This window comes from Euprymna scolopes, chromosome 19 (assembly GCF_053919585.1).
Source record: "Euprymna scolopes isolate OS-2025 chromosome 19, ASM5391958v1, whole genome shotgun sequence".
Classification (NCBI taxonomy): domain Eukaryota; kingdom Metazoa; phylum Mollusca; class Cephalopoda; order Sepiida; family Sepiolidae; genus Euprymna; species Euprymna scolopes.
In genome coordinates, this window is record NC_136500.1 from 79,725,734 (window position 1) to 79,752,641 (window position 26,908).

The 26,908-nt window shown below is 34.0% G+C and overlaps 1 protein-coding gene across 2 annotated transcripts in view; it reads right to left on the reverse strand.

Annotated features, from left to right (window-relative positions):
• The window catches only part of LOC145239778 (gelsolin-like protein 2), a 96,062-nt gene extending 70,062 nt beyond the window's left edge, over positions 1–26,000 (reverse strand). For both annotated transcript variants that reach the window (XM_080103252.1, XM_080103251.1), the window contains exon 1: positions 25,781–26,000. In XM_080103252.1, the coding sequence (XP_079959378.1) occupies positions 25,781–25,787 (7 nt within the window). In that variant the 5' untranslated portion in view covers positions 25,788–26,000. The remainder of the gene's footprint in view (positions 1–25,780) is intronic.
• Between the last annotated feature and the right edge of the window lie 908 nt (positions 26,001–26,908).

Here is a 26,908-nt window from a genome sequence, read left to right on the forward strand (position 1 = left end):
GAAAGATACACAACTCCAAAGAAATATGTCAACTTAATTTCAGAGGTGTTCTAACCATATTCATATTTCTGCAAACTTTACTGATTTGAGTAGGAGAAGGTTCTTCAGTCTTGTTGAGCCTCTAACAATATCTCAGAAGGAGACCAAATTGCAGAAGACTAAGACGGAAAATCTCACTAACCCTTAATCTGTACATGTGTGCCGTCTGAGTCTCTATACGGTTTAAATCTATCCTTAACAACTCTAAAAACATTAAGAAGCATTTCCTGGTGTTGTTGCTCCAACTGTTGAACGTATGCGTTGTTTGAGTTCAACTAGATCATTAATTTTTTTTTTTCTGGTACACTTTTGTTTTGATGGAACCCAATGAACAGAAATCAAGAAGAATTAAATCTGGGCAACATGGTGGTCATAGTCTAGATCCGCTCTGACCAATTCATCTGTTAAGGTACTCTCATCTATTAGAGCGTATTGGCATGGTGCACCATCTTATTGGAACACGACCATATCAATAATGCCATAAGTCACAAGTTGAGACTCTAACAAAAAAAAAAAGATGTCAAATTGATTTCTGATGTGTTTTAAGCAACGATGCTGCTAGTTCTGTAGATATTACTATTATACATTTGAGTAAAAGAATCTTCCTCGTTTATTTTGAGCCCTAGCAACATTTCAGATCGTGTGTTAGACAATGGCTCACCACCAACATGGGAATCCTCCTTCTGAAGTCCTCCCTCCTTGTTCAGAAACGCTCTAGATCCAGTAGAGGGTACTGAACCGCTTGAGAATGGGAATAGGTGTTATGCCCAGATGGGGTTAAAAAAACTGACCGAACTATTTATGAATGTGAAGAGGAGTACCACACGATACAATACTTATTCATTTAAATATTCATAACTTTTCTCAATAAACTTTCTACAATGAAAACAAATGAACATTTACTTTTATTAATAACTTTTAATCAAATGTAATTTGTGTAATTGAGATGAGAAGTTTTTCTTACGATTTTTAAGACTCTTAAATGATCGACTCAGACTTCTTAAATATCTCAACGTACGAACCCTCTTTACTCTGTAAAGACTCTCAAAATATTAACAAACTTCCACTTTTAAATACATATAAAATATCTCTTTTGTGAATATATGCTTTTGAACTCGATATTTTGGGTGTGTTTATTTCGCTTGGTTTCTTACGTGAGTATAACCTAGAAACAATTTTCATTAAAAAAGTTAATCTTGAACTGGCTTTCCACATGCACACACACACACAAAAAACTTCACCTGAACTGAAACTCTAAAAGTAGTCTCCAAAGTTCCGACTTCCTGCTATTAAAGCTTAAGGTTGACCAGACTGGAGCCAACTTTACTCTGCAAACGTCTACGGTGATAAGGACATGTTGAACGAAGCTCTGATTGGATAAATAGACGTACACACATCTCAGTTGAAGATAACTATGAAAAAAAGTAGACAGAAACTTGGCAGGGTCAAATATGACTTTTAGCAAATGTACATGAAAATAAATGTAAATGTAAGAATTTCACAGGAAAAAAATTACGAACACTCGAAAGTTACCCTATTTTTCTACAAAGCCATGATTTGCACATGTATGGAGTATTGTTGTCACATCTGGGTTCGTGCATCTACCACTAGTCTCTCCCTCCTAGACAGAGTCCAAAAAGGAGTATCCAACTTAATAGGTTTCATATTATCAACCAAGTTCCAGCTCCTGTCCCATTGCGGCAATGTTGCATCCCTATCCCTGTTTACAAATGTTTTAATGAAATATGTTCTGCTAAACTTGTAGCACTTGTGCTCCCTCTAACCCAATAAGCAGCAAAATTCAACCTATTCACTGTAAAGGTCCCTAGATGCCGAAAGCCTTCTACTCTAATAGTCTCTTCCTTTGGAATGCTAAACTTTGGAATTCCTTCCCGATCTCCTGCTTCCCTTGACTGTACTAACATGCAGAAATTTAAATGTAATGTGAACAGACATCTTGTTGCTTATCCCAAATAATAGGCTCTCTTACATCCAATGGCAATATTCCTTGTTTGGGATGAATAAGAGTTAAAAATAAATAAATAAATAAATAAACACACCTGGTGCGAGAAATGCATGCTAGATGAAGAAGAAAGAAAACCTATCTTCAACAAAATGATGTAAAAAAAACCTTGCGAATCAAAGAAAAAAAAATGGTTTAAAATTGGTCTGTCCAAATGTGACAAAAGAAATATAAATATGCATATATATATATATATTGATTTAGTTGATGGCTTTCAGCAAAACATTTACAAACGTTTAGGTCATGTGATAAATTATGTGTTCTTTGAAAAAGTGTATTGTTTATATAGGAAGAGGGAGAGAGACATGGTGAGAGGAGGGGAGAGAGAGTAGAATAGAGGGGGATAATGTAGGTGAGAGGGACGGATAGAGAGAACAAGAAAGGGACGGATGGAGAAAGAGATGATGACCGATAGAGAGGGGAGTATAGAAATAGGGATAGGTAGGAGGAGAAGAAAGAGGAAAGGGAAGAGGAAAGGAAAGAAAGGGAGGAGAAGAAGCTAGAGAGAGAGAGAGAGAGAGAGAGAGAGAGAGAAAAGAAACCGCTTCAGTTCATTTAGGACTCAAGTAGAAACAATTTGTCATCTATGTAAAAAAAAAAAAAGCAAACAAACAAAAAGAAACATATAGCTATTATTTGGATTCTTCAGATTACTGTTCTCATCTTGAGCGTTATTTGCACAACGATTCAGTCGATGTAACCACCGGTCTTTTTCAGGTATATCTTGTTGAACTCTTCAGTGTGGCTAGACCAGTGCCTATCCCAAACCTGGGATTTAACTAACAACCATTAAGTCGATAGTCAACAGCTCTAACCGCTAGATCACAGAGAGATGCGTCGCTAGTAATGATATCTAACAATGCTTTATACAAACATTAGCTCCCCGAGTATTCTATTTGTCTATTTACAAAGAGCTTTGCATCATGCTAAAGTGGTAGCAGGTGATATCACTACCGAGAGTGCTTACCTCAAAAAGAGGGGGGGCTATATATATATATATATATATATATATATATATATATATATATATATATATATGTGTGTGTGTGTGTGTGTGTGTGTGTGTCTGTGTGGGGGGTCTAAGAGAGAGATGGACTGTTTGTGATTGGTTGAATGCATATATATATATATATATATATATATATATATATATATATATATATATAGGAAATTGGATAACATTTTTTTGTAACATGTCTTCTTCCTAAGATTAAGGGTGGTGGTGTTTGATCAACACTGCTGGGGAGCCATGAAGTAATATACTGTTTTGTTTTTAAATCCCCGAAACAGTGTTTCATGGTAAACAACTGATGATCCCTTGAAAAATAAAAAAATTGGTATTATAGTAAATTCGAGAGCGAGTTGATGGAGTGATTGCAGGTGATTAAATGACTTACTGACTAGATGGTTTTTTAACGAATGATAAAAAGTAATTTTTTGTATAGTTTAAAATGTTAAAAACTTCAAAGACTATATATATATATATATATATATTAGTGTTGGGACGATTAATCAGAATCAGAAAAATCAGGGCTTTTTTGGGTATCGGAATCGATATCAGAATTGGAAAAATTTGAGTTTATTTTCCAATGTCAAAACCGATTCTTTAAATAATCTTTTTTTTATTTGATTTTGGTTTAAGAAATATCTTCCACTGCTTGTAGTAATAATAAAGTAATAAATATTTATTGATTTAAACTTCCAGTAAGACTAAAATCTCTAGAACACTCCCTCACAAGTATGTTTTTACATTTGTGAAAATGTAGGCACATTTAAGATGTATTTTTACAATAATCGGGACAAAATAACACTTTTATAGTTAAATATTTAGAGATTTACAAAGAATCAGAATCGGGATCGGTAATTGTATTGGAATCGGAAATTTACTACAGAATCAGAATCAGTATCGGAATTAGGAAAAACATTGGCATCGTCCAATCACTAATATATATATATATATATATATATATATATATATATATATATATATATATATAGTCCAATCACTAATATATATATATATATATATATATATGCTCGAAAAATGAACAGAGGAGACTAATTAGATCCTTGTTAATCCAAGAAAGGGACTGCTTGCATTCAGTTGGAAGAGATGTCTTTCCCCATGGCAAGTCTGTTATTCGGAACAGAAACCAAGTATCATCGTAACCCGTCAACATGAAATGGTCTTTAATTGTTTGGTTACAATGACATCCAATTTCTCCAGACTATCATGCAAAATGGACAAACACGTCTTCAGCCAAACACAAACAGCCCATCTCTCTCTGAGACTCACAGAGACTCTCTGCCCATCTTGCTTTTATATATATAGGTCGATGCAAAAGTTTTTTATTGATTTAAAATTTCATCTTGAAAATGAAAAACTGTGCGTTTTTGAAAATCTTTATTCGTAACAATAACGACCTTTGTTCTCTATAACTTGATTCCAACGAGTTTCTAATTGTCTCGTTTGTAAAATTCCTTGGGTAAAATATGAATCTAACTTATGTTCAATCTCCTCTTACCATGTTAAACTAAGGCCATAGAAATGTTTTTTTTTTTTATAAATCACGAAACAAGTGATAGTCTAAGGGAGCTGAGTCAGGAATATATAATGGATAGGGCAAGATTTCCCAACCAAATTCTTCTAGCAGATCTTTGGTCAGTAGTGTGATGACGAACATTATCATGATGGAAGCTGACTCCCTTTCTGTTGACCAAAGAAGGTCGTTTTCAGATCAAGATAGAAAAATATTACTGATGCTTTAATAATCTGACAGAAAGTTATAAATTAATCATGGTGATACGTTTAAGTAATAACAATATTTATAAAATAAATTACAATGGTTTAAAATGCTTCTACAAACTGGCAAAAACTTTTGTGCTGACCTGATATGTAGATGCTAGCGTCATTTGAGACAGAACACACAACCAGTCTACTTGGACATGAAATGCTATTTTACCACTGAAAATAAAATGTTACTGACCAAGAGACCACTCATTTTTTCAGATGGCATGGTCTAATCTCCCAACGTGGACCCTCGTTTTAAATTGGAAATAACTTTTGGCAAAAGGGCCAGCAGATTTGGGGGTAATTTAACTCTGAGTCAAATACAGATTTTGGGGTATAAACTCACTGCCTTCTAAAAGCACATTATGATTTCCACTCTGATGTCATGAAATAATTTCTTCATAAATAAACACTGTACTAGAGGCGTTCCAAAAGTAATGTATTTTATTTTTTATTTTGTCCGAATCGATATTGCAAATAGCATTATGATGACTGAACATATGCATTTGTGACGTGAAAGTTTTATCTCTCTACTGCAGATATTGACGGTATAAGACTCCAAGAAAGAAAACCCTGTCATGGACATGCGTCGGAAGCAGAGATGCATCGTTGAATTCCTGGCAAAAGTGCATTGAGAATGGTAGTAACTATGTAGAAAAATAAATTCTGGAGCATAAAAAGTTGCTCGTACTAATGGTACTACTCCCGTCTTCATAGCCTTTCATTTTTTTTTTTTAGTTAAAAAAATAGGAGGCTTCACTTTTGGAACGACCCTTTTATGACAAAGCAAACCCTGGACGCCCAGTGTTCATCGCTGGCAAAAATGCATTGAGAATGTTGGTGACTATGTAGAAAAAATAAATTATGGAACACAAAATGGTACTACTCCCGTGTTCGTAGCTCTTCAACTTTTTGAATTAAGAAAAAATAGGAGGCTTTACTTTGCCGCATAGGAGCAAAATCGACATACTCTAGTATAACATGTTTCCACTATGTATGGGATTTGACAAGTCGCACATCATGGCGACCTATTTTGCTCAAGCAAGGATGACTTTTGTGGAGCCAATACAGAGTCGAGACAGGACGACTTTCCCCCTTCAGGACTTCCTACACATTTACAACTGAAAGAAGAATTTACTCTTATAATGAGAACATTAAATAAAGCTTTTGGGTCATACACGTCTATTGGAATCTGCTCTCTAAAAATTAATACAAGGGGCGTAACTCTTTTTTTTTAAATAACTTAAAGGCAAGCGGGCCAAGGGAAGGAGTTACTTCCCTTTAAAATGCAAAAATCTTCTCAGCATTTTTTTTTTTACCACATTGAGCAGATTCGATCTTGTATATAGATCAGTTAGTTTAATTTATTTTATAAGAGTATATTTTGTGAATAAACAGTCTGCAATTGATTTTTCTGTTAATCCATAGGACAGTTGGGTTTATTTGACTAAAAGATATTAGATTTTGCGGTATAAACCCACAGTCTGATATTTCTTCATTGTAAAAATATTAAAGTTGTTCCTTTGTCGCAAGATCGAAACACAAAAAGTGTTTCATTGTGTGTGGGATATGACAAGTAGCACACGCACACCCAACAAGAATCAATGTGTAGCTTTTGTGTGATACAATCTCAGTAGTCAATGCAAAATATCATGAAAAATCGTGCACACTCGATATTGTTGAATACATCATAGTACCTTCCAATTATGCGAATACATACACTACCTCCAGCTGTCAAATCAACTTAAAAACGATCTTGCATAAATTAAAAAAGTAAAGACAAGCAGTCTACATTTTTCGTTTGTGAGAGCATAGAATATTATAATGACATTTCTTCCAATATTTCTTGAACGACACACAAAAAGTTGGAATGTCCTCGATTTATCAATAGAAGTCAAGTCGGAATGATTAATAAGTGCAAAAATTTTCCATTGTTTCTGTTTGGTCAACGTTAAATAGAAAATATCTAGAGATCATGATTAGTATTGATCTGCCCACGTTATTTTTATTTATTTATTTATTTTTTGCAAGGTAGGCACCACTTATCAAAACCCGAAGGCCACTCGAGGATAAGAGTTAATGAATGTAAGGTGGTAGTTAAGTAATCATTAATGGTGTACAGTGGGTAGAATTTGGATTATTTAAAGGGACGGTTCAACAAGAAATTGTCTACATTATAATTTTCTAGCACAGTAGAGGGAGCCCACCTTCTTTGCAGCAGCCTTGACAATGTCCTCAATGTATTTATTCCAATTCATATTGCCTGTGAATATTAAGCCTAGGAATTTGAAGATGAGCTCTCAAGTAGAGTGTTATTTGTCATGACAATCGGTGGTTGAATAGAATATATCTGTTCAGATTTTTATTTATCCCTTGTTCTATTCCATCTTTATGTTTTTCTTGGCTTGGTCTATCTCTGAACAGGTCTTATCCCTCTTTATCTCGCATCTATCCGTTATCTATTTCTCTTGCATTTCCCTTAGTTTCCCTCTACCAACAGACCCTGCTACCTCAACTGTTCTACAACTACTTACACAGAAACTATCATTTTTTGAATGTGGCCATATCATCAAAGTTTAACGTTCTGCACACATATCCCTAGATTTAATTTATTTCTGAGGTCATCAGATCTAAGCCTGTCTTTAGCACATTACACACACATATCATATCATACTTGTATCAAGCTACATATATCTTAAACCCCCTCTGGTCAAGTTTCACTTCCATAAATCCTCACAATGAATTCACATACCTCATAGACTCTTCTGTTGGTCGATTACAGTAACGCTCTGCTGATTAGTAATGACAGAAATTCTCTGAACTTATTCCGTCCACTCATAATTCTTGCAATCACACCAATGCTTGCTCCATCCTATGCTCCTACGGTATCCCCAAGATGACAAAATTTCTGGACAATCGCAATAACTTTGCCATCCAGATACACTTCCCCCACATCTGAATTCTCATCCATCTCCATTGTCTTAACCTTCTTGCACACAAACTTGTTATCCTCCTTAACTTACCAGTAATTCCACTGCACTTCTTGTATGCCCAGTACTCATAATTACCACAAAAAATTAAGTTGCATCCAACACCCTTTTCATAAACTACCCAGAAGAACTTTTCTATTTCTGGGAAGTTTTCCAACACCACAACCACTGATCATCATTTTGGGCTTGGTAAAATTCACTCCCAAATGTTTAATTTTCATAGCATTCCTCAAAGTCTTTAATTTAACAAATATACCTAATATGGTTTCCCAGACAAGTACTAAATCATCGGCATCTCTTCCAGTCAACCTGCACAGAACTTCCTGTAAAATGCTTTTAAAACACAAATGAGAAGCAACAGACTCAGCACAACACCTTGATATACTCTCACTTTAATAAGCTATCACTAAATGTGCTGTTGAGTCTAACCCGATTTTGAGCATTTCTGTACATTATGACAAACCTTTGCCAACCACTCGTTTGTCCCTAGTTTACATAAAGCCCACCAGACAACAACTCTTGGGGGGAAATCAGTACATTTCCATCAACCATTGTATATTTATACAGATTTAGTCAGGCCATCAGCAGTGCTCATATATATCAACAAAGTAAACAGCAACTTCTGCAGGGAAACACTTTGTTGCATCTCCCCTTTCAATTTTATAATCTGTACTAGGTACCATATTTTTTGCTCGTTATTTAATTCTATTAACAATAGAAAAGTTCTCCTGACCAGTTTATGTCCTAATATCCTCTTACCATATGTCACACAGAACGCTATCTTATCAGGTTTCATCAAAATAAATATACTATTCATTTACAAGTAATTTTTCTTTTAATGCATATTTGATACATATATTTCTGTGGAAATATGTTGGTTTTTTTTTTTTTCAATTATATTACACGTTTTATTTATACCAATCCTTAATTTATGAAGTTCAATATAATTACAGAGCATATACAAATAAATGACAAAAGATTTTGTACTACAAAACAGGTGCTGTCAAAAATTATGGATGTCAACATACTTAAAGAAATAAATTGTAAGATGGTCAACATCATGAAACTTGGAATATAGACTTTTGTCATTATATATATATATATATATATATATATATATATATATATCCACAGATAAACCATTTTGCTGTCTCACAACTCTTTAATGCGGCTAGACTAGCATGTATATTAAGCCAAGGATCGAATCTACAATCCTCAAGTTGATAGCCAGCAGTTCTACCCAAAGCCACAGGAGCTCATAAATCATATCTCCAATGTCTTTATATAAACATTGACTGAAACTTTTAAAGTGCTCCCTTTGTTGTTTTCTTTTTCAAACAAAAGGTTTTACATTAAGTAGGAGGCGATATAATTAAGAAACGTCCCATCATACAAAAGTTAGCTGGATGAGTTCATTTTAAGTAGTTAGGGGAACTGAGAAAGCAAATCTATTTCAATAATTTTTTTTCTGCTTCCTAATACCGATTTATGCGTTTTTCTTTCCTCTTTTAAAACTTTCCAGTTTCCACTTTCTTTTTTTTAAACTTTACAGATTCAGAGGTTATTTTATATGGATTGAATATTAATGCTTAGTAAATAACTCTATAAGAATTCCATGGCGTCTATGTTGGATGTTCATATTCATATATTCACAATCATACAAACAGAAAAAGCAGAATTCTTTTATTTTAATACTGGAAAACGTTTTATAGAAAAATTTGAAAGCTTTTTTTTTGGGGGGGGTTGAGTCGGTGGGAGTGGGGTGTTCCAGTTTCAAGATGAGTTGCAGTTTTGATGAACCCAATCAAACTACAAAATAAGATAAGCTGATTATATTTTTCCTTTTCTTTTTTTTTAAAACAAAATCAGTTTATTTATTTTCTTTTAATATTTTAAAAAGATTTTTGTAATGACAGTATGGATCTTTGGGCGCTTTTTTAGTTTTACCCCAATATTAAAAACTTCTAATAAAAAGAAAATAAACAAAATGGCACAAAAATTTTATTACGTACTTACATGTTCGGTTTTTTTTTGTTGTTTTTGTTTTTTTAAGACAGTACACCAAAATTATACAAATTCATCACGTATTTTGTTAACAAAAAAAAAAAGACAAATTTTAACAGCCAATGTCTCATCCGCCATTTTCTGCTCACATTCAGGTCAATGGCCAAGGGACATAAGACAAGTTCTACCACACAGTCATCATTATAATACTGAATATTAGAGTACATTTAATAATAATATGGCATAATAATAATACTGGCTAGAAATCGTTTATCAATCAATTTTAATTTTATTTTATGAAAACAAAAATACTCAATGACTTTTTATAACCTAATAGGTATATACATAACAAAGTCTTTGTGCAATTATATTTTTTAATATTAGTGTAAAACTAGCCAAACGCCGATCTTTATTTTAAATCAACGTTCTTTTGCATTTAAAAATGTTTCTCTCTAATTTAAATGGATGATGTTTATAGTCTACCCCCCCCCCGAAAAAAAAAACGAACTATTATTCTTCGAAGTAAATAATTTCTCATATTCGATAGCATTTTAATATTTCTATATTCTAGTATTGACATTTTTTTACCCTATGTCATTAGATCAATTTGGGGATTAATAAGGTGTCAAGGACCCTACAAAATAACTGGAACACCTTTGGGTCAACACCAGTTGACATTTGACACACGTGACATCTGTAAACAGCCCAATAAGAAAATCGAGTTGTTTGTTATTTCATCACAATGTCGACTTTTTAATATAGGGGATGGATTTATTTTAATTTACATTAATATTTAATATATATCCTCCATTTTCCTAAAATAGACCTTTCCTTATATTAAAAATCGATTTTATAATGAAAAACCAAACAACTTAGTTTACTTATGTGTGTATTTACGGATGTCCCGTGCGTCGGAAGTCAACCAGTGTTGACCCGAAGATGTCGCTTTTGTTTTGTTTATTTTGTGGGGTTCTTGAAACCTAATTGATCCAAAAGTTTTACATTCAACTTTGACTTCTGCAAAAATGCAAACTACTTCCTACTTAGCTGAGGAACAACTGAAAAAAAATCGACTCACAAGTAAATTAATAAAAATAAACAACAAAAAACTTGTAAACATGCACTAGATGGTTTCATGTTATTCATTATAGGTTATTTGGCTCATGCACAATTTAAAAAATTATATGCTATTTGGGTTATGTATAACAATAAATTATAGGTTGTTTGGTTCATGCATAACTAAAAGAAATTATAGGTTATTTAGGACATGCACAGCTAAAAGAAATTATAGATTATCTGATTCATGCATAACTTAAAAGTCATAGGCTATTTGGGTCATACATAACTAAAAAATGATATGCTATTTGAGTCATGCATAACCTAAAAATTTTAAACTATTTGAGTCATGCATAACTAAAATATTATAGGCTATTTGGGGCATGCATAACTAAAAAACATAGGGTATTTAGGTTATGCAAAAAAATATCATAGGCTATGTGGGTCATGCATAACTGAAAGAAATTATAGGCTACTTGGATCAGTCATAACTTAAAAGTTATAGGCTCTTCCGGTTATGCATAACTAAAAGATATTATAGGATATTTGTATCATGCATAACTAAAAGAAGTTAAAGGCTATTTGGGTTATGCATCACTAAAAAATTATAGGCTATTTGGATCATGCATAACTAAAAAATATTATAGGCTATTTGAATCATGCATAACTTAAAAATTATAGCTTATTTGGGTCATGCACAGATAAAAAAAATACATGCTATTTTGGCTATGCATAACTAGAAAAATTATAGGCTATTTGGGTTATATGTAACTAAAAAAATTATAGGCTATTTGGGTCATGCTTAACTAATTATAGGCTATTTGGTCATGCATAACTAAAAGAAATTATAGGCTATTTGAGTCATGCATAACTAAAAACAATTAGGCTATTTGCTTTATACATATGAAAAAATTAGGCTATTTGGTTCATACATATTAAAAAAATTAGGCTATTTGGTTTATGCATAACAAAAAAAAAAAAAAGATAGGCTATTTGGTTTATGCATAACAAAAAAAAAATAGGCTATATTGCTTAAATTTAACCAAAATCGTAGGCATCTTAATTGTCACAAACGGCTTTCTTTTTTTCCCCTTTGCCTTAAACTAAATTAGACTAAATATAACCCACATTACCCACGCTTTCGTCTAGCATCCATTTCATAATTCATAATGATCAGTAAATAGTAGTGAAGCGGACCAGGATATAAATACCCTAACTCGCTACAAAAGAAAATAATGAAACGAATGGAATGAAGGAAACAAAAACTCAATTGCTGGATAAAATAAACATGTCGTTTATTTTCTGTCAACAATAAAATGGTTTAGGTGTAACACGTGCTCATTCAGGCGTTGACGACTACATGCATGGAAAAGAAAGGAATGAAGTCGAGGACGAGATATGGCCGTCCCGCACGTAGACGGTAATTAGAAAAGGAGTGTTGCCTCAGCAAAACCGTGCGTTCATGATAGCAGTCGTCCACGTGGAAAAGTCTTCAAGCCAAGAGCTATGGACGCTGAACTTGCCTGGTTGATGAAACCAGGCAAAAGGGAAGAAAGAGGAAGTTGAATAGTGTTGTGGACTTTTATATCGGGGTGAGTGTTCTGACTGAGCATGTCTAGAATGAGGAAAACATGTTCGAACAAACTAAAAAGCATAAATATACTCAACAAAATTTTCCACATTTCAGAAATTCCATTGGTAATGAGATAAAAAAAAAAATTATTCGTGTTCGATGATCACGTTCTTAATGTATCGTTTACAAAGTTGAATATTGGGTTTCAGCTATGCCTACCTATCCTCTAAAACAAACAAACAAAAAAAGAGACACTAAAACTTCCCTATATTTTTAAACTTTTTTTTGAAAAAAAGGAAAAGGTAATTCTAATTAATCATTATTTAATACATGCTTAAAAAACTAAACTATTTGTTTTGGATTTGAATTGCTTTAAGATGTTTACTTTTTCATCATTAGTGAAAAGAATACCAGTCTCAGGACCAGTAAAATTAATTCCGCAGAACAGAATTTTTGCACCGCTTTTATGTCCACTTATGAAAATTAACATTCAAGATATAATGTTACTAAACCTTATTTCTAGAATCCTTATTTCAATCTTAATCAAAATCTGTTGCACCATTTTTATTCTAGAAAATGTCTAATATTTAAGGCTTAAGCTTAAGGGCTCTTAAGAAATTTAAATTTAAAGGATCTTGTTTCACTGGTGTCTAATGAAAAACAATAAAAGTGACACTCATGGACTTCTAAAACAAATTTTATTTTCTATCGACTTACATATGTAATCGGGCGTGGACGCATGCATGCAAATGCTAAGTCGTGTGTGAAGTGACGTCACGGTAGAGAAAAATTAAAAAAAAAAAACTATAAAAAAAAGAACGTGTGCACAGACAGACAACGTTCGAGAGGCCAAAGAGAAGGAGTACAATCATGTTTTGTTCAGGAAAGTAACCAGAAATAAATATCATTGTTACAACGAAAAAAATGTTGAGTTATTACTTGTCTTCTGTTCCTTGCGACGTATTGTGCTGCAACGTGTTGGGCCCTGAGTGTCTACGTGTTAACTCGTGTGTAAACGTGTACCACGTTACACATAGTTTTTCAGTTTTGTAACCTTTTTTTTAAAGTGTTTCTAATTCCAGAATTTATACCACAGCTAAGATGACTGCCGCTTCATTACTTGATCGGAAGGTTCAATATCGTATGCTTAACAACTAAAAACAAATTAAAAATTAAAACAAAAATACAACTAATAGCTATCACTCAACAATCAGTCAAAAAATGAAATTTTCGACCGATCTATATATTTTTTAATTCACTGAAACTGCTTTCAAGTTTTTATTCATTTCAAAATATTTTACACTATGCTGAATCTTTCAGCCTCACAGGGCTGTCCATGTTTTTACAAACCAAGCTGACATACAAATTCTGACATTAGAAACATGTAAAAAAAAAAAAAAAGTACAAAAACTGCAAAGCTATACAGATTGATAGAAGATCGAATTTTCTTGCGTTTGGTAAAAGTTATTTGTTGTAGATTTGATTTTTTTTTTTTCACCATTTCTTTGGTTGTTAGCTATATCGCACCATTGTCCAAAATTTCCATATAAAATGGGTAGATAAAGCTGCATGGAGACTAATATTCACCTCTTTCCCACTGCAGGAAGATGTGACACAAGGTTGGAGAATAAGTGGGATTTGTTGGCTCAGTACACAAGAGGTAACATACTCTGGTTCCACACAAAAAAATGCCCGGATAACCCCGTCAACATTCCTCTGTATGGGCGTCTCAGGTGATTCGTAATAAACTAAATCTAAACACAAATTTCATGAACAAAGCTGCTTTCCTAGAACTGCCTGTCTGTGTAAATATGTTTCGCTGGCCTACTTTCCACCTGACTACAACATGGTTGTCTTCAAGTCCAATGTAAACAAGTTCTTGTTGAGTCGCTCCCTTAAATAATCAAATTCTACCCAATTTTTATCACTAACAATTATTACGCTGCTGTCTCAGTAACCATAGTCGACTTATTTAACTCATCCTCAAGTGGCTTTTGGCCTTGATAAGAGGTGACTTCCTTCTAAAAATAAAAAAAATTCTCAAAGGGAGAGAAGGCAAAACCTGGGAGGATGGAACTCCTAGAACTGCATAAGACCATAGGACCTCCAACAATAAAGAAAAAAACCATCTCCACAATGCCATAGACTGATTGTTTTGACGCCCAAGAACCCCCACCCCTTCGGCCTCTGCACAACATGAAAACTATCACACCACAAAAATGTTAAAATCTCATCACCCCGCTCTAGGCAGGCAGACACGTGGATCCGCCCCTGAGAAGTATCCTGTAACAAGGTTTTATTGTAAAAAGGAGTGGTTTAGGCGTGGCTTGTGCAAATGTCACAGCTAAACCACACCTTTACAAAGTTTAGTAGTTGGGACATCAAAAAAGGTAGTGAGTTTTAAAGTTTTTTTTTTTTAACCTAACAACTATTTGTCCCAGCAAAATCTTGTGAAGTGACAAAAGTATTTGCATAACAACTAGTAAAAAAATGTTTGTCTATGATTGTAATGATTGTATGACAAGAAAAGGATTACATTCAGAAGGATTATACAGTTTTTCAACTACTTACCTACTTATGTTCTTAATTAAGTTCGTTTTTGATTATACATATATAAAGAAAAAAATTATATTAGCCAGAGGTGTATGCGGAAGCCAGGAGTTTGTCTTCCAAGAGCAGGGCACAGATTAATGAGGTTTGTGAAGTATCAGTCTGCATCAAACTGTCTCCTCACATTCCTCCTAGTGAATTTTTTTTTTATTATTATTACCAAAAAGAATTCAATTTTTAAGCTAAATGCCGTGTGACTATGTTAAGTTTTTTTTAATCGCTTCAGACAAGGCATAAAGCCACTTGATGTAAGCAGCTAAACAACAAATATTACTTCAAGGTGAAAAACTAGTCAACGATATGTGTTATATGGATAGATTCTGACCCAAAAAACAGCAAACCTTTCCTCTTTGTCCGAAACATTGTTCATGGAATGTGAGGACTAAAGAACAAAATAATGGAAGCAAGATATAGGAGAATGTCGAAAAGTAAACTCAAGATTCACTTTCTACTTTCCTCTTATGCAATGTCAACCATTTTTGGGTCATTTTATGCCGAATCATGCAACCTGCATATTTTATCTACGAATGTATATTTTTGTAAAAAGTCTATAGATAATAAATCAAATCAAATTCTATTTGACCAAAAATATTTTTTTTAATACTTGAACACTCTTCAGGTGTACAGTATCTTTTTGTAGATAAAGATTTATTGCTTGGATGGCTTACTCAGGAATCGATCGTAGAGAACCTGACTTTGTTTGCTATTATGAGACAACGGCGCATTAGTTTAATTCGGAGGCCGGTTGGTCTTTTATTTTCTAAATAAAAGGTTAGAGCATATCCTTCCAAAAACGGTATTTTCTATCACTTTATCACTAACTTGATCTTTCATTATTTTTTTGTTTGTTTGTTTTTTAACCATGCAATTCATCTGTGCTCCCTTCGTTACAAAACGGCTTCATCGTATTCCAACCAAAGAAGTATACCTTCTCTGCCATTATTAAGACCATTGTCGAAAATAGCTTGTGGTAAAAGAAAAAAAAAAATTCTAAAGTACAAGTTGCCTTAATGTATCATTATCCATGCTCAGGTGTTTCTATCAGTTCAGATCAAATCAAATCAAATTTGATTGTAAAAAAAAAAAAAAAAAAAAAAATAAAATAAAAAATAGGATAGTGCAACAAGCCCTGTAAAACGAAAAATCCAGGTTTAAAGTCACTTTAAACCTGGATATGATAGTCATCATCACAACCTGTTTTGGCAGACTGCTCAATGGAGCAGAAACACGGACAGCGAATGCAACCTTTCTTTTATTAAGCTAAAAGCGATGCTGGTATATCTTTTATGGGTGCCCACAGATACCACAGTCTGAATGTTTGTCTAAAGCTGCTTTAAACTTCGATATGGTAGTCATTGTCACAACCTTCTCTGACAAATTATTCCATTGAGCAAAAAACATGGACGGTGAATGCTGCCTTTCTTTTATGGAACCGAAAGCAATGGTAACACAACTTGGGACTGAGGTGAAATACTCCTAAAAAGATAGGCTTATATTCCTGTTGATGATATTCTACGTCAGAATCAAGTCTCCTCGCATCTTGCACTGCTAAAGTGGGAGCAGATTTAATTTTTGGAACAGCTCTTTATAGAGAATAATCACATTGACGCACCAGTCCTCATTAGGTCACCAAAGTTAATCAACATTGAGTCTGGTCAGTACCAGACGTTGCATGAAGGAGAACCTCGACATATTCCTGCAAAAACGTCAAAACCCGAACGTTATCATCTCTCCTGATGGAGATATATAATCGATTGGGGACCTCTTGTTAATTCCCATGAGACTTCCTCCTTTGTAGGAAGTTGATTCAACCCACCTAGGGTGAATGCCACTTTATCATGGTACGGTAAGTGTTGAGAGTCCTGTCACCATACTGGTACCAAACTCTGAACACACTCCAGGTGTATGTTTTTTTTTTTTTAATAATATTAGTAATGTTGTGTTAATCGGGTATCATGATTAACTCATCTTCTTGGCTCATTTCAAGTTTTTCAAATTCATAATATCTTGCTCTTTCTTTCAATCAGTGTCCGAATTGTACAATAAACTCATTACGATGCGTTCTTGTTTCCGGGAACTTTGTTCTTTCAGCAATGGCTAACCTTTTCTTTGGTCTGATATTCCTTTTTATTATCTCGCCAATTCCTTTGTAGGCCAGATTATTCACAAATTTTCTTAGATATGCCATCGTTGAAACTTTCTGGATGGCTTCACACCCAACTTTTGCGAGGAACATGGCAGTAATTTCATTTTGCTCCCCCCTTCGCTTCATTTATCTTTTAGTTATTTTACTCTCGTCAGCGCTTCAAAACATCTTATTCATGTTTTTAAATAATCTGGATTGTCCAGTGTATTCGTGCTGCTGTAATCACAGAACTTGTTATGAAAAAAATAAAAATGAAATTGCGGCACTAACCATAATGTGGGCTTAACCGACTTTTTCTGAAGGAGAAAGTTTCATGGGAGTCTGAAATTCACTAGCGCTCCCCATGACATTAGATTTTTGCAACTCTTGCAGCTAAGTGTCAACCTCTCCCTACATGCAGCACCTGGTATCCCCAAACTGGTCACCTATCTGGTACTGAGCAGGCTCAACATTGCTTAACTTTGGTGATTTAGCGAGAACCGGTGTGTCAATGTCATTAAGACTTGATATGCAATTAACACAGAACAAGTAATATAAGACCTGGTAATAATAATAATAATAATAATAATAATAATACTAATAATAATAATAATAATAATAATAATAATAATACTGGATATAGATGTGAAAAGGACACATAAACCGAGAAACTGAATCCCTAATAACTCCAGCACAACATAACTCAATAAGAACCAACCACATCAAAACAAAGATCGACAAAACACAAGAAAACAGCAAATGAAGAATCTGTGTACAAAGACAAGAAACAATAAATTACGTAGTAAGTGAATGCAGCAAACTGGCCCAAAAGGAATACAAGAACAGGCACGATCAAGTGGGGAGGGTAGTACACTGAGAATTATGCAAACAACAGCATTTCGAACGCACAGAGAAATGGTACAAGCATAAGCCGGCAACAGTACTTGAAAACGAGAATCACAAAATCCTATGGGACATGGACATACAAACGAATAAACCCATCCAAGCAAGAAAATCGAATGCCATAATAATTAACAAGAAAGAAAAATCCTGTCAAATCATAGATGTTGCTGTTCCAGCTGACCACAGGGTGAATATCAAAGAAAAGGAAAAATGGAGCAAATACACAGAGCTAGCCAGAGAGCTGAAAGGGATATGGATGACAAAGAAAATCAAGATAATACTTATAATAGTAGGAGCACTAGGAACAATTTCGAAAAGCTTTGAAAAAAAGAATGGGAGAAATTGGAATCAGAGGAATGGCTGGAAAATACAAGATATAACAATCATGTAAACATCTGAAACATTAAGGAAAAACCCTTGAATGTGCAGACTAACACACATGAGCCACATGCACAGACCAGACGAACTGCTGCAGAGACAAAACATGAAAAGCGTTACATGGAATCAAGAACAATGAAGCTGCATATCTATAAGCTCTCTGTCCCCTCACCCCATCCCACCATTGCCCCTCCCCAAAGAGTGAGGCTAAATAGTCAAGAAGGGTCAAGGAGGATAGAAGGACCGAGGAGAGACCGCTGACGAGACTTCCGCTGGACAAGTGCAAAGAGAACTGAGACCTTGCGAAGGCTTATTGCCACAACCTGTTTTGCCGACCAATAGCCGCTACCAGCAAGAAATCAATGGTAAGCGGCTGTTGCGGTAATGCAAATTCATTTACAAATGTTATCGAAAGACATGGAGAGTACTGGAAATCTGGGGAGACTTGTTGTCACTCAGCTTCCAGGGAAAACCACAGGTTGTTTTCAAGGAGAGATCTTTGATGACCTGTGTAGAAAGCTCCTTGTGAGCCAATAATAATACATTCTATTTAATCTGTATATCGGACTGTGACAGGTAACTTCGGTTCCAATTCAAAATAATGGCATGCAGTGATTCCAAAGTTTCCAAATTGACTTTTCATCATTCGATACTGTTTTTGTATCACATGTAAGACAATTGTGATAAAGTAGACAACATTTAGAAGTGAAGGAAGTTATGAAATAATGGTACTTGTACAGTTTAATTAAGACATTAAATAATGAAAATATAAAAAAAAGGTTATATTGTACGTATCCATTTTGGACTGAAGATCTCTGAAAAAAGATTTTACTTAAATTGATCCAGTAGTTTTTTTGTTGTTTTTTTTTTACAGCGGAAAAACACGTTTTTATGAGAGCACAACGAAGATAGCCATCTTTGAATTTTTTGAACATGCCACGGGGAAATAACTCAGTTTAAAGCGCCGACACTCCCTCCCCATCTTTAATACTAGCTTTTCTTCCTAAAAATCGAAACATGACTACCTTTTGCTCGATAGCATAACAAATTGTTTTTTCGCTGTAAAAAAAAACAAACTATTTGATCAAACTAAGTGAAATTTTTTCTGGAGAACTTCATTCCATAATGGATACGTACAATATAAACTTTTTTTTTCAATATTTTCATTTTTTTAATGTCTTGATTAAACTGTACAAGTACCGAAATAATCTCTATACTAATACTATTTAAATTCCAGACCTTGCTTCATATTTTGTATGTTTGTTGGTTTGTCTCCATGTCAATTTTTTTTTCCTTAGCCCAAAAGTCACCAAAGTCCTGGGTTATTGTTAAGGTGACTTGTTTCCTGCTGGCTGAGGTATGGTCCTGTGCAGTTCTAGGAGGTCAACTCTCCTGAGTTTTACCTTCTTGGTTTTAGAGAAGGTGTTACTCAGGCATTATTTGTAGGCTAGAGTGTTTTCCTGTTTTTTTTTACATCCCACTTTCCCAATCTTCCAAAAGTAAAGCTTCCTATATATTTTTTTTTTTAATTCGAAAAGTTGAAGAGCTACGAAGACAGGAGTGGTACCATTAAAAAAGCAACCTTTTGTGCTCAAAGATTTATTTTTTTCTACATAGTCACCACGATTCTCAATGCAGTTTTGTCAGTAATTCAATAACACATCTCTGCTTCTAACGCACGTTCATGATATGAGTTGCTTTCTTAATCTCACACTGTCAATAGCTGCAACAGAAAGATGAAACTTTCAGGTCATGAATGCATAAGTTCAGTCATCATAACAATGCAATTTGCAATCCCTTCTGATCCATTAGGGTGTAATAATAAAAAAAATAGGAGGAATTATTTTTGAAATGACCCCTGTACTTAGAAATCGCAAGGCTATGGAAGATCCTATTAAGGGTCCAGTTTGAGTTGGTGGTGTCTTTTTGGGGAGAAGAGCTGATTTTAGGGAAGCATTTTTAGGGATATTTTTTTTTTCGGCAATACTCAAATGTATGAGAACGATAGAAATGTTATATGAATTATAGAGTTTAAAGGCATAAGTTTACAAACGAGATATTTTTTTTTTTTACAAAAAAAAAATCACCACTTATCAAGGCCCAGAGGTCACTCGAGGATAAGAGTTAAAGAGTGTACAGTAGTAAATGGGACAATATCGTAAATAATCGTTAGTAGTTTAAATTTGGTAAATTGGATTGCTTAAGGGGAACGGCTCATCAAGAACTTGTTTACGTTGGACTTGAAGACGACCATATTGTAGTCAGCTGAAAAGCAGGAAAACGGAAGAGAATTGCACAGGAACTTTTATTTTATACATATTTAAAAGTGAAAGTTTACATAGATAGAGTAAACATAGAAAGTTTGTACATATTTTGAGAGTCCTTCCACAACAAAAGTGGATTCTTTGTTGGCATTCCCCACAAAGAGCGCCTCAAGTGATTAACAATAAACTACCTCCTTCTCAAAGACAAAAGGTAAAGCCTGAGAGAGTGAACCTCCTAAAACTGCACAGGAACAGCACTACACCACAGCTAACAGGGATCAGGTCATTACTGGAATGGTTTTGGGAGTCGAGGATAAAAATCCTTAGCCAAGGAAGTCTGAGTTGACTATTTAAGTACCGTGAATTATCCACGGGTCTGAAAAAAAAATGGTAATGGAAACTTTCCTATTCGATTAGAAAGATTACATTTGGTTAAGAGTTATTTATAAAACTAATGTTCATTTAATGTGTATGGCGTACATTGTAGAAAAGCTCAGTGAGAAATGTTATGAGTGCTAAAAGGAATACGTTTATACATGTGTTTACCATCTGTATAAAGCAGCAGCAGATAGTGAAGCTGTGTGTGTGTGTGTGTGTGTGTGTGTGTGCACGACCGACGCAAATAGAAGGCCGTGTCACTAAAAGTCACAGAATAAAGTTCAACGGGCACTATTACGAAGGATGATTATTTTGTTTCATTTTTCAAAGAAATTGCCGAGGAATTTATAAAAACTGGTCCAAAAGTGATCACATTTTATTTTCCGAAAGGTAAACAGTTATTTTTACATTTGGACACATGCAATTAAAAGGGAGCATTTTTTTTTTTTACCGGGAAAATACTGCGGAGTTTTTCTTTTCTTTTTTTTTTTATATTTGTTAAAAGTATATTCAATTACTAATTCACACGTGACTTTAATTTTGAGTTAAAGATGCACCCATTTAAAAAAAAAAAAATTAATAAGATTTTTTTTATAATTCTTTTTTTTTTTCTTGATAATACAGCAAACATGAGAAGTTTTCTAGCCTGATAGAAGAAAACCCATCTTCTTCGCAGCAGATGTGGCAGCATCTTCTATATGCTTATCCCAATTCATGTTGCTTGTGAATGTTAGGCCAAGGTGTTTGAACCTTCGACTCTCAAGAATGATGCTATCAGCCATGGCAATCGGTAGTTGGAAAGGTTTCTTGTAACTGCTAAAGGAGAGGAGCTTTGTCTTAGTTGCATTGAACGTACTCAGCCATTTATGTCCCTCATTCTTCGAGGGGCGTTCCAAATGTAATACCTCCTATTTTTTTATTCCGCACGAATTGATCAGAGGGGATTGTAAATTGCAGTTATGATGACTGAGTTTATGCATTCATAAGCTGAACATTTCATCTTTTTTTTTTCACAGATATTGATGGTGTGAAACTCTAAGAAAGCAACCCTTGTCATGGATGTGCATCAGAAGCAGAGATGCGTAATTGAATTTCTCCATGCGTAAAAAAAAAAAAAATGAACCAATCAACATTCACCGGCACCTGTTGAACGTTTACGAAGCTGATGCAGTTGATGTTAACACAGTTAGATGGGTTCATCGATTTCATCATGTCGACAAAGTATGCTCCAGACTTTTATGACCGAGGCTGGCAAAAGTGCAAAAGTGCATTAAGGAATGGAATTGACTATGTAGAAAAATAAATTCTGGAGTAGAAAAGGTCGCACGTTTTAATAGTACCACTCTCGTCTGCATAGCTCTTCAACGTTTTAGTTTTTTTAGTTAAAAAAATAGGAGGCTTTACTTTTAGAACAACCGTCGTACTACAGACTAGAGGACATTTTATAAGGATTCACTTGGTTATTTGCGTGTTCGATTTGTCCGTATGTTTGTAATAGAGCGTTCGTGCGTGTCCACTAGCAAATAAACATTTTTTTTTTTTTTGTCAGAACATTCCTTAGTACAGTGTTTGCTATCGATTTGACAATCGCATTGCGCCAAGGATCATGCGACTTGTCAGATTTTATCAGAAATTTAAAAATAATTCAAGGTGCTTATTCAGATTGGTACTTATAGCGAGGAACAAAAAGATGAAGAAAACCCTTTATATTGTACCTTTGTCACGGAATGAGAATTTTATAGTCGAAAAATCACGAAAATTGATCAAGTATTTTTTAAAATTTTTGTTGCGAAAAACAAATGTGCCGTTTTTTTTTTTTACTGATAAGTGACAGTCGAGGCCGTGTTTTACTTGAGGACATAATAAGGGAGGTAATCAGTGATTATTTTGATAGTTTCCACGGGTGTTAGAGTTGTATGCCCTTATCCACCGATTCGTTTCACGTTTTTTGTCGTTGTTTTTTTTTTTTTTTTTCACTTTCATCAAAAAAGAGTAAAATTTGATTTTCTTGAAAAAAAAACAAACAAAAAACAAAAACTAAAAAAACTACTTGATCAAATTATGTGATTTTTGCAATTTTTCATCTTCGCCCAGTGACTGGTAGTTACACCATACATACATTTCTGTATTTTCTTTAATTTGAAATGTCGCCATAAGTGCCAATCTGAATAAGCACCTAATTTAACATAAAGGTAATCATAAAGTTTTTTGATCCATAAAATTATATACACACACACACTAACTCAAAATTTCTATTTTTAAAAAAAGACTATGACATGCTGTGCTGAACGTATTGGCGTTAAAATAAATTTAGTATTATGTAAGAAAAAAAGAAGAACACTTTTTAAATGAGCAAATTATTCGACACAGCTATAAGGATTCCGCCACTGCCTTGGTTATGCGTGCGTTCGATTTGCCCGTATGTTTGGTATAAAGCGTTTATATCTATCATTAGCAACTATAACCATTTTTTTTCTTTCTTTTTTTAGAACACTCCGTCCAGTGAGTAATCAGTGTTTAGCTATTGATTTGACAATCGCATTGCACCAAAGATCATGCGACTTTTCAGATGTTATAAGAAGTTTTGGCACTTGTGTACTACTAGGACGGAATCACTTTTTTGGTTTTCAGTTGGGACATGGGGAGAGTGCATATCAGGAGCAGACAACAAATGCAATTGAAGAATTATTACGAAAAGTTAAAATTTTTAAAAGAAAAAAAAAATGCTGTTCTCAAAATCCACACGCACTTCAATAATGCGTGCTCATGTTTTGTAAAAAAATAAAAAAAATGTCTATTTCGTTTTAAAAATACCCTCATTTTTATGTTATTATAAATTTCTTATATTTATTTCAAGTTAAAAAAAAGTGTGTTCGAAAACTTTACGTTCATGTTTTATTAAAAAATTTAAAAAATGTCTATTTGAATAATAAAAAAAAAAAACCAACTATACTTTGTGTTATTATACGTTTCTTATATTTATTTTGAAAAACTTTCTCCAAAATCGCAACAACATAAATTATGCATTAACAAAAAACAAATAAACAAATATTTATTTTCGATTCGGCCTTAAATTAATTCTTGTCCAGGAATCCAGTTTAAATAAGTTTTATGCGTTTTGTAAACATCTTTAGGTAGGTTTTATGCGTAAGTGCATAAAGCCCCTAAGAAAAGATTAATTTGCAACACAAAAGCACAGAATTAATCAACACCTTTTTTTGGAACAAAACAATGAAAAGATTTATTTCGAAAGAGGAAGGACTGTGTCCGAAGTAAGTGAAAGAAAGACAAGGAATAGAAAGTTCTTGGATGTTCTTGTGTCGGGAAACAAAAACTTAAGGTATCCCCATGTTGTCCAGTGGAGGTTTTCAGTGAAGCCTGGAGGAATTCAGTCGAGAGAGAGGGAGAGGAGAGAGGTCTGTATTTGGTGGTCTGAGCTACTTTGCTCGCTGCTGGCTAGTTCCTGATAGAAGTAATTAGTTTCTTAAAGGATATATAGGATTAATGCGCCCTGGCTGGTCAGTGCGTGGCCACCAGTCATCAAAGGGGGAAATAATTTCTTATGGTGACTGCTACAGTGCTACACCAGTAAGACGAAGAGACCATAAAAAAGATATAACATATTTAAGTGGTCAGTTGGGGAGAGGGAAATATTGTTCTTAACTTTTTACTAACTCAATGTTTGAGAGGTAAAGGAGAACTTTAATGGAATATTCGAATATCTATTAATATGTATCTCATATAGAGATCAAGTGTTAGCCCTAGGAAGGGGACCCTTGATTTCTGTAAAACTTCGAATGGAACAAAAAAAAAAAAAAAAGAAAAAAAAAAAAAAGAGAAATGAACATGCGAGCACCCACCGTTACTACGGGGAAAGTTTTTGTGTCACATATGTGAACGTTCATGTAAGACTGAAGTTTTGGGTTCAAGAGCCACCTAGGTGAACACAACTTCATAGCAGTCAAATATAGAGATGGCAAACTTCTGTCAAGAAGAACCAATGTGTGTGTGTGTGTGTGTGTGTGTGTGTGTGTGTGATTTTGCAGTTTACGGAGCGTGCTATTTTTTTTTTTTTTTTAGAAAGGATTTTCCTTTTGAATTCAATTTTTACAGTTTCTTTTGGTTATTAAGTTGTTAAGTAAAACTACAGAACAATTAAAATCCCCTATCTCCTCTCCATAAGGATAGCTTTCTAAATAATAACGTTATTATTTCAGCCCGGTCCCCGGTCCGTAAACTGCCGTTGGGATTTTGGGGCTTGCATTATATTATTAATGTTACATAGTGCGTGCGTGAGAGAGAGAGAGAGAGAGAGAGAGAGAGAGAGAGAGAGAGAGAGAGAGGCTAAAGAGAATCAGACATAGGCGACCAGATATTGGTCCGTTTTGCTTTGGATTTGAAACCGACGGTACCGATGTTGTTCTAATCTGCACAAACACATATGAATAAATTAATATTTATTCATATGTGTTTGTGCAGATCAGATCGCTATTATCTTTGAAAATTTCTTAATAATCAAGTACTCTGCTAGGGTTCTCTTCCACTGACCTTATATATATATATATATATATATATATATATATATATATATATATATATATATATATATATATAAACTTTAATTTAAATTGAAAATTGTTTCTTACCTGACATGGTGTTAAAATTTGTTTGTTTTTAGGTAGTGGTCCTTGTATCGCAAAAAAAAACAACTTTTTTTTTTGTTAGAACTACGATAGAAAGCCGAATAGCTAGTCGTTGTTCAGCTGTGTCTGCTTCAATACTTAGTGAGTGGGAAAAGAGAAAAGAGTCGGGGCGGAATGTGGGCACTCCTTCCTTCTTTATTTAGTCTCTCTCTCTCTCTCTCTCTCTCTCGCACACACACACACACACACACACACACACACACACACACACACACACACACACACACACACACACACACACACACAAAGAGTGGTCTAAGTTTTTCCTTCTTTTTTCTTTTCACTTTGTCACTTTTTTGTTGAATTTTAATCAGATCCTACGGCAATGCTCTCAATTCCCCCTCCCTTTTTTTTTATTTATTTTATTTCGTTTGCACTTTTCCATTCATTCTTCTCCCTTTTCTTTTCTTTTTTTATTTCTTTTTCTTTTCTTTTTTATTTCTTTTCTTTTCTTTTTTTATTTCTTTTCTTTTCTTTTTTTTTATTTCTTTTTCTTTTTGTATTCACCCTCTCACCTCGTATATTAAACAATGGATCGTCGTTTTTCTGTGTCCGACTGAAAAAAAAAAATCAGAAACTACATAAGATGCACTTATGAACTTTATATCATCGGTTTCAATATAACCCTGACAATTATGATTACAAAAAAATTGAAAAAAAAAAAAAAGGGAAGAAGAAAGAAGGAAAAAATGTAATTCTCATTATTTCTTTTGGGATCACCAGAGACCAAAGTAGTGCTTTTTTCATTCTTACTTATAGTTGTTTCGAAAACAACACTGAAACTAGTTCAACATCTTTTTACTTTCTTTCTGTTGTACTGAATCAGTTGCTAGAGAGAGTGAAACAGAAATAGAAGGAGCCGCAGTTAGAAGGGAGAATTAGAAAGAGAGGGTAGTCGGAGAAGTAGAAAGAGGAAATCAGCGAGAGAGGAGCAGTCGGGGGAAAAGGTAGGGGTAGGGAGAGCAAAAGTCAAAAGGAGAGATAAAGAGAAAAGTTAAGAAGAAAAAGATGTTAAAAACTTAAAAAAAAATAAAAAAAATCTGTCACTGTTATTCACTGTCCCGGAAAATG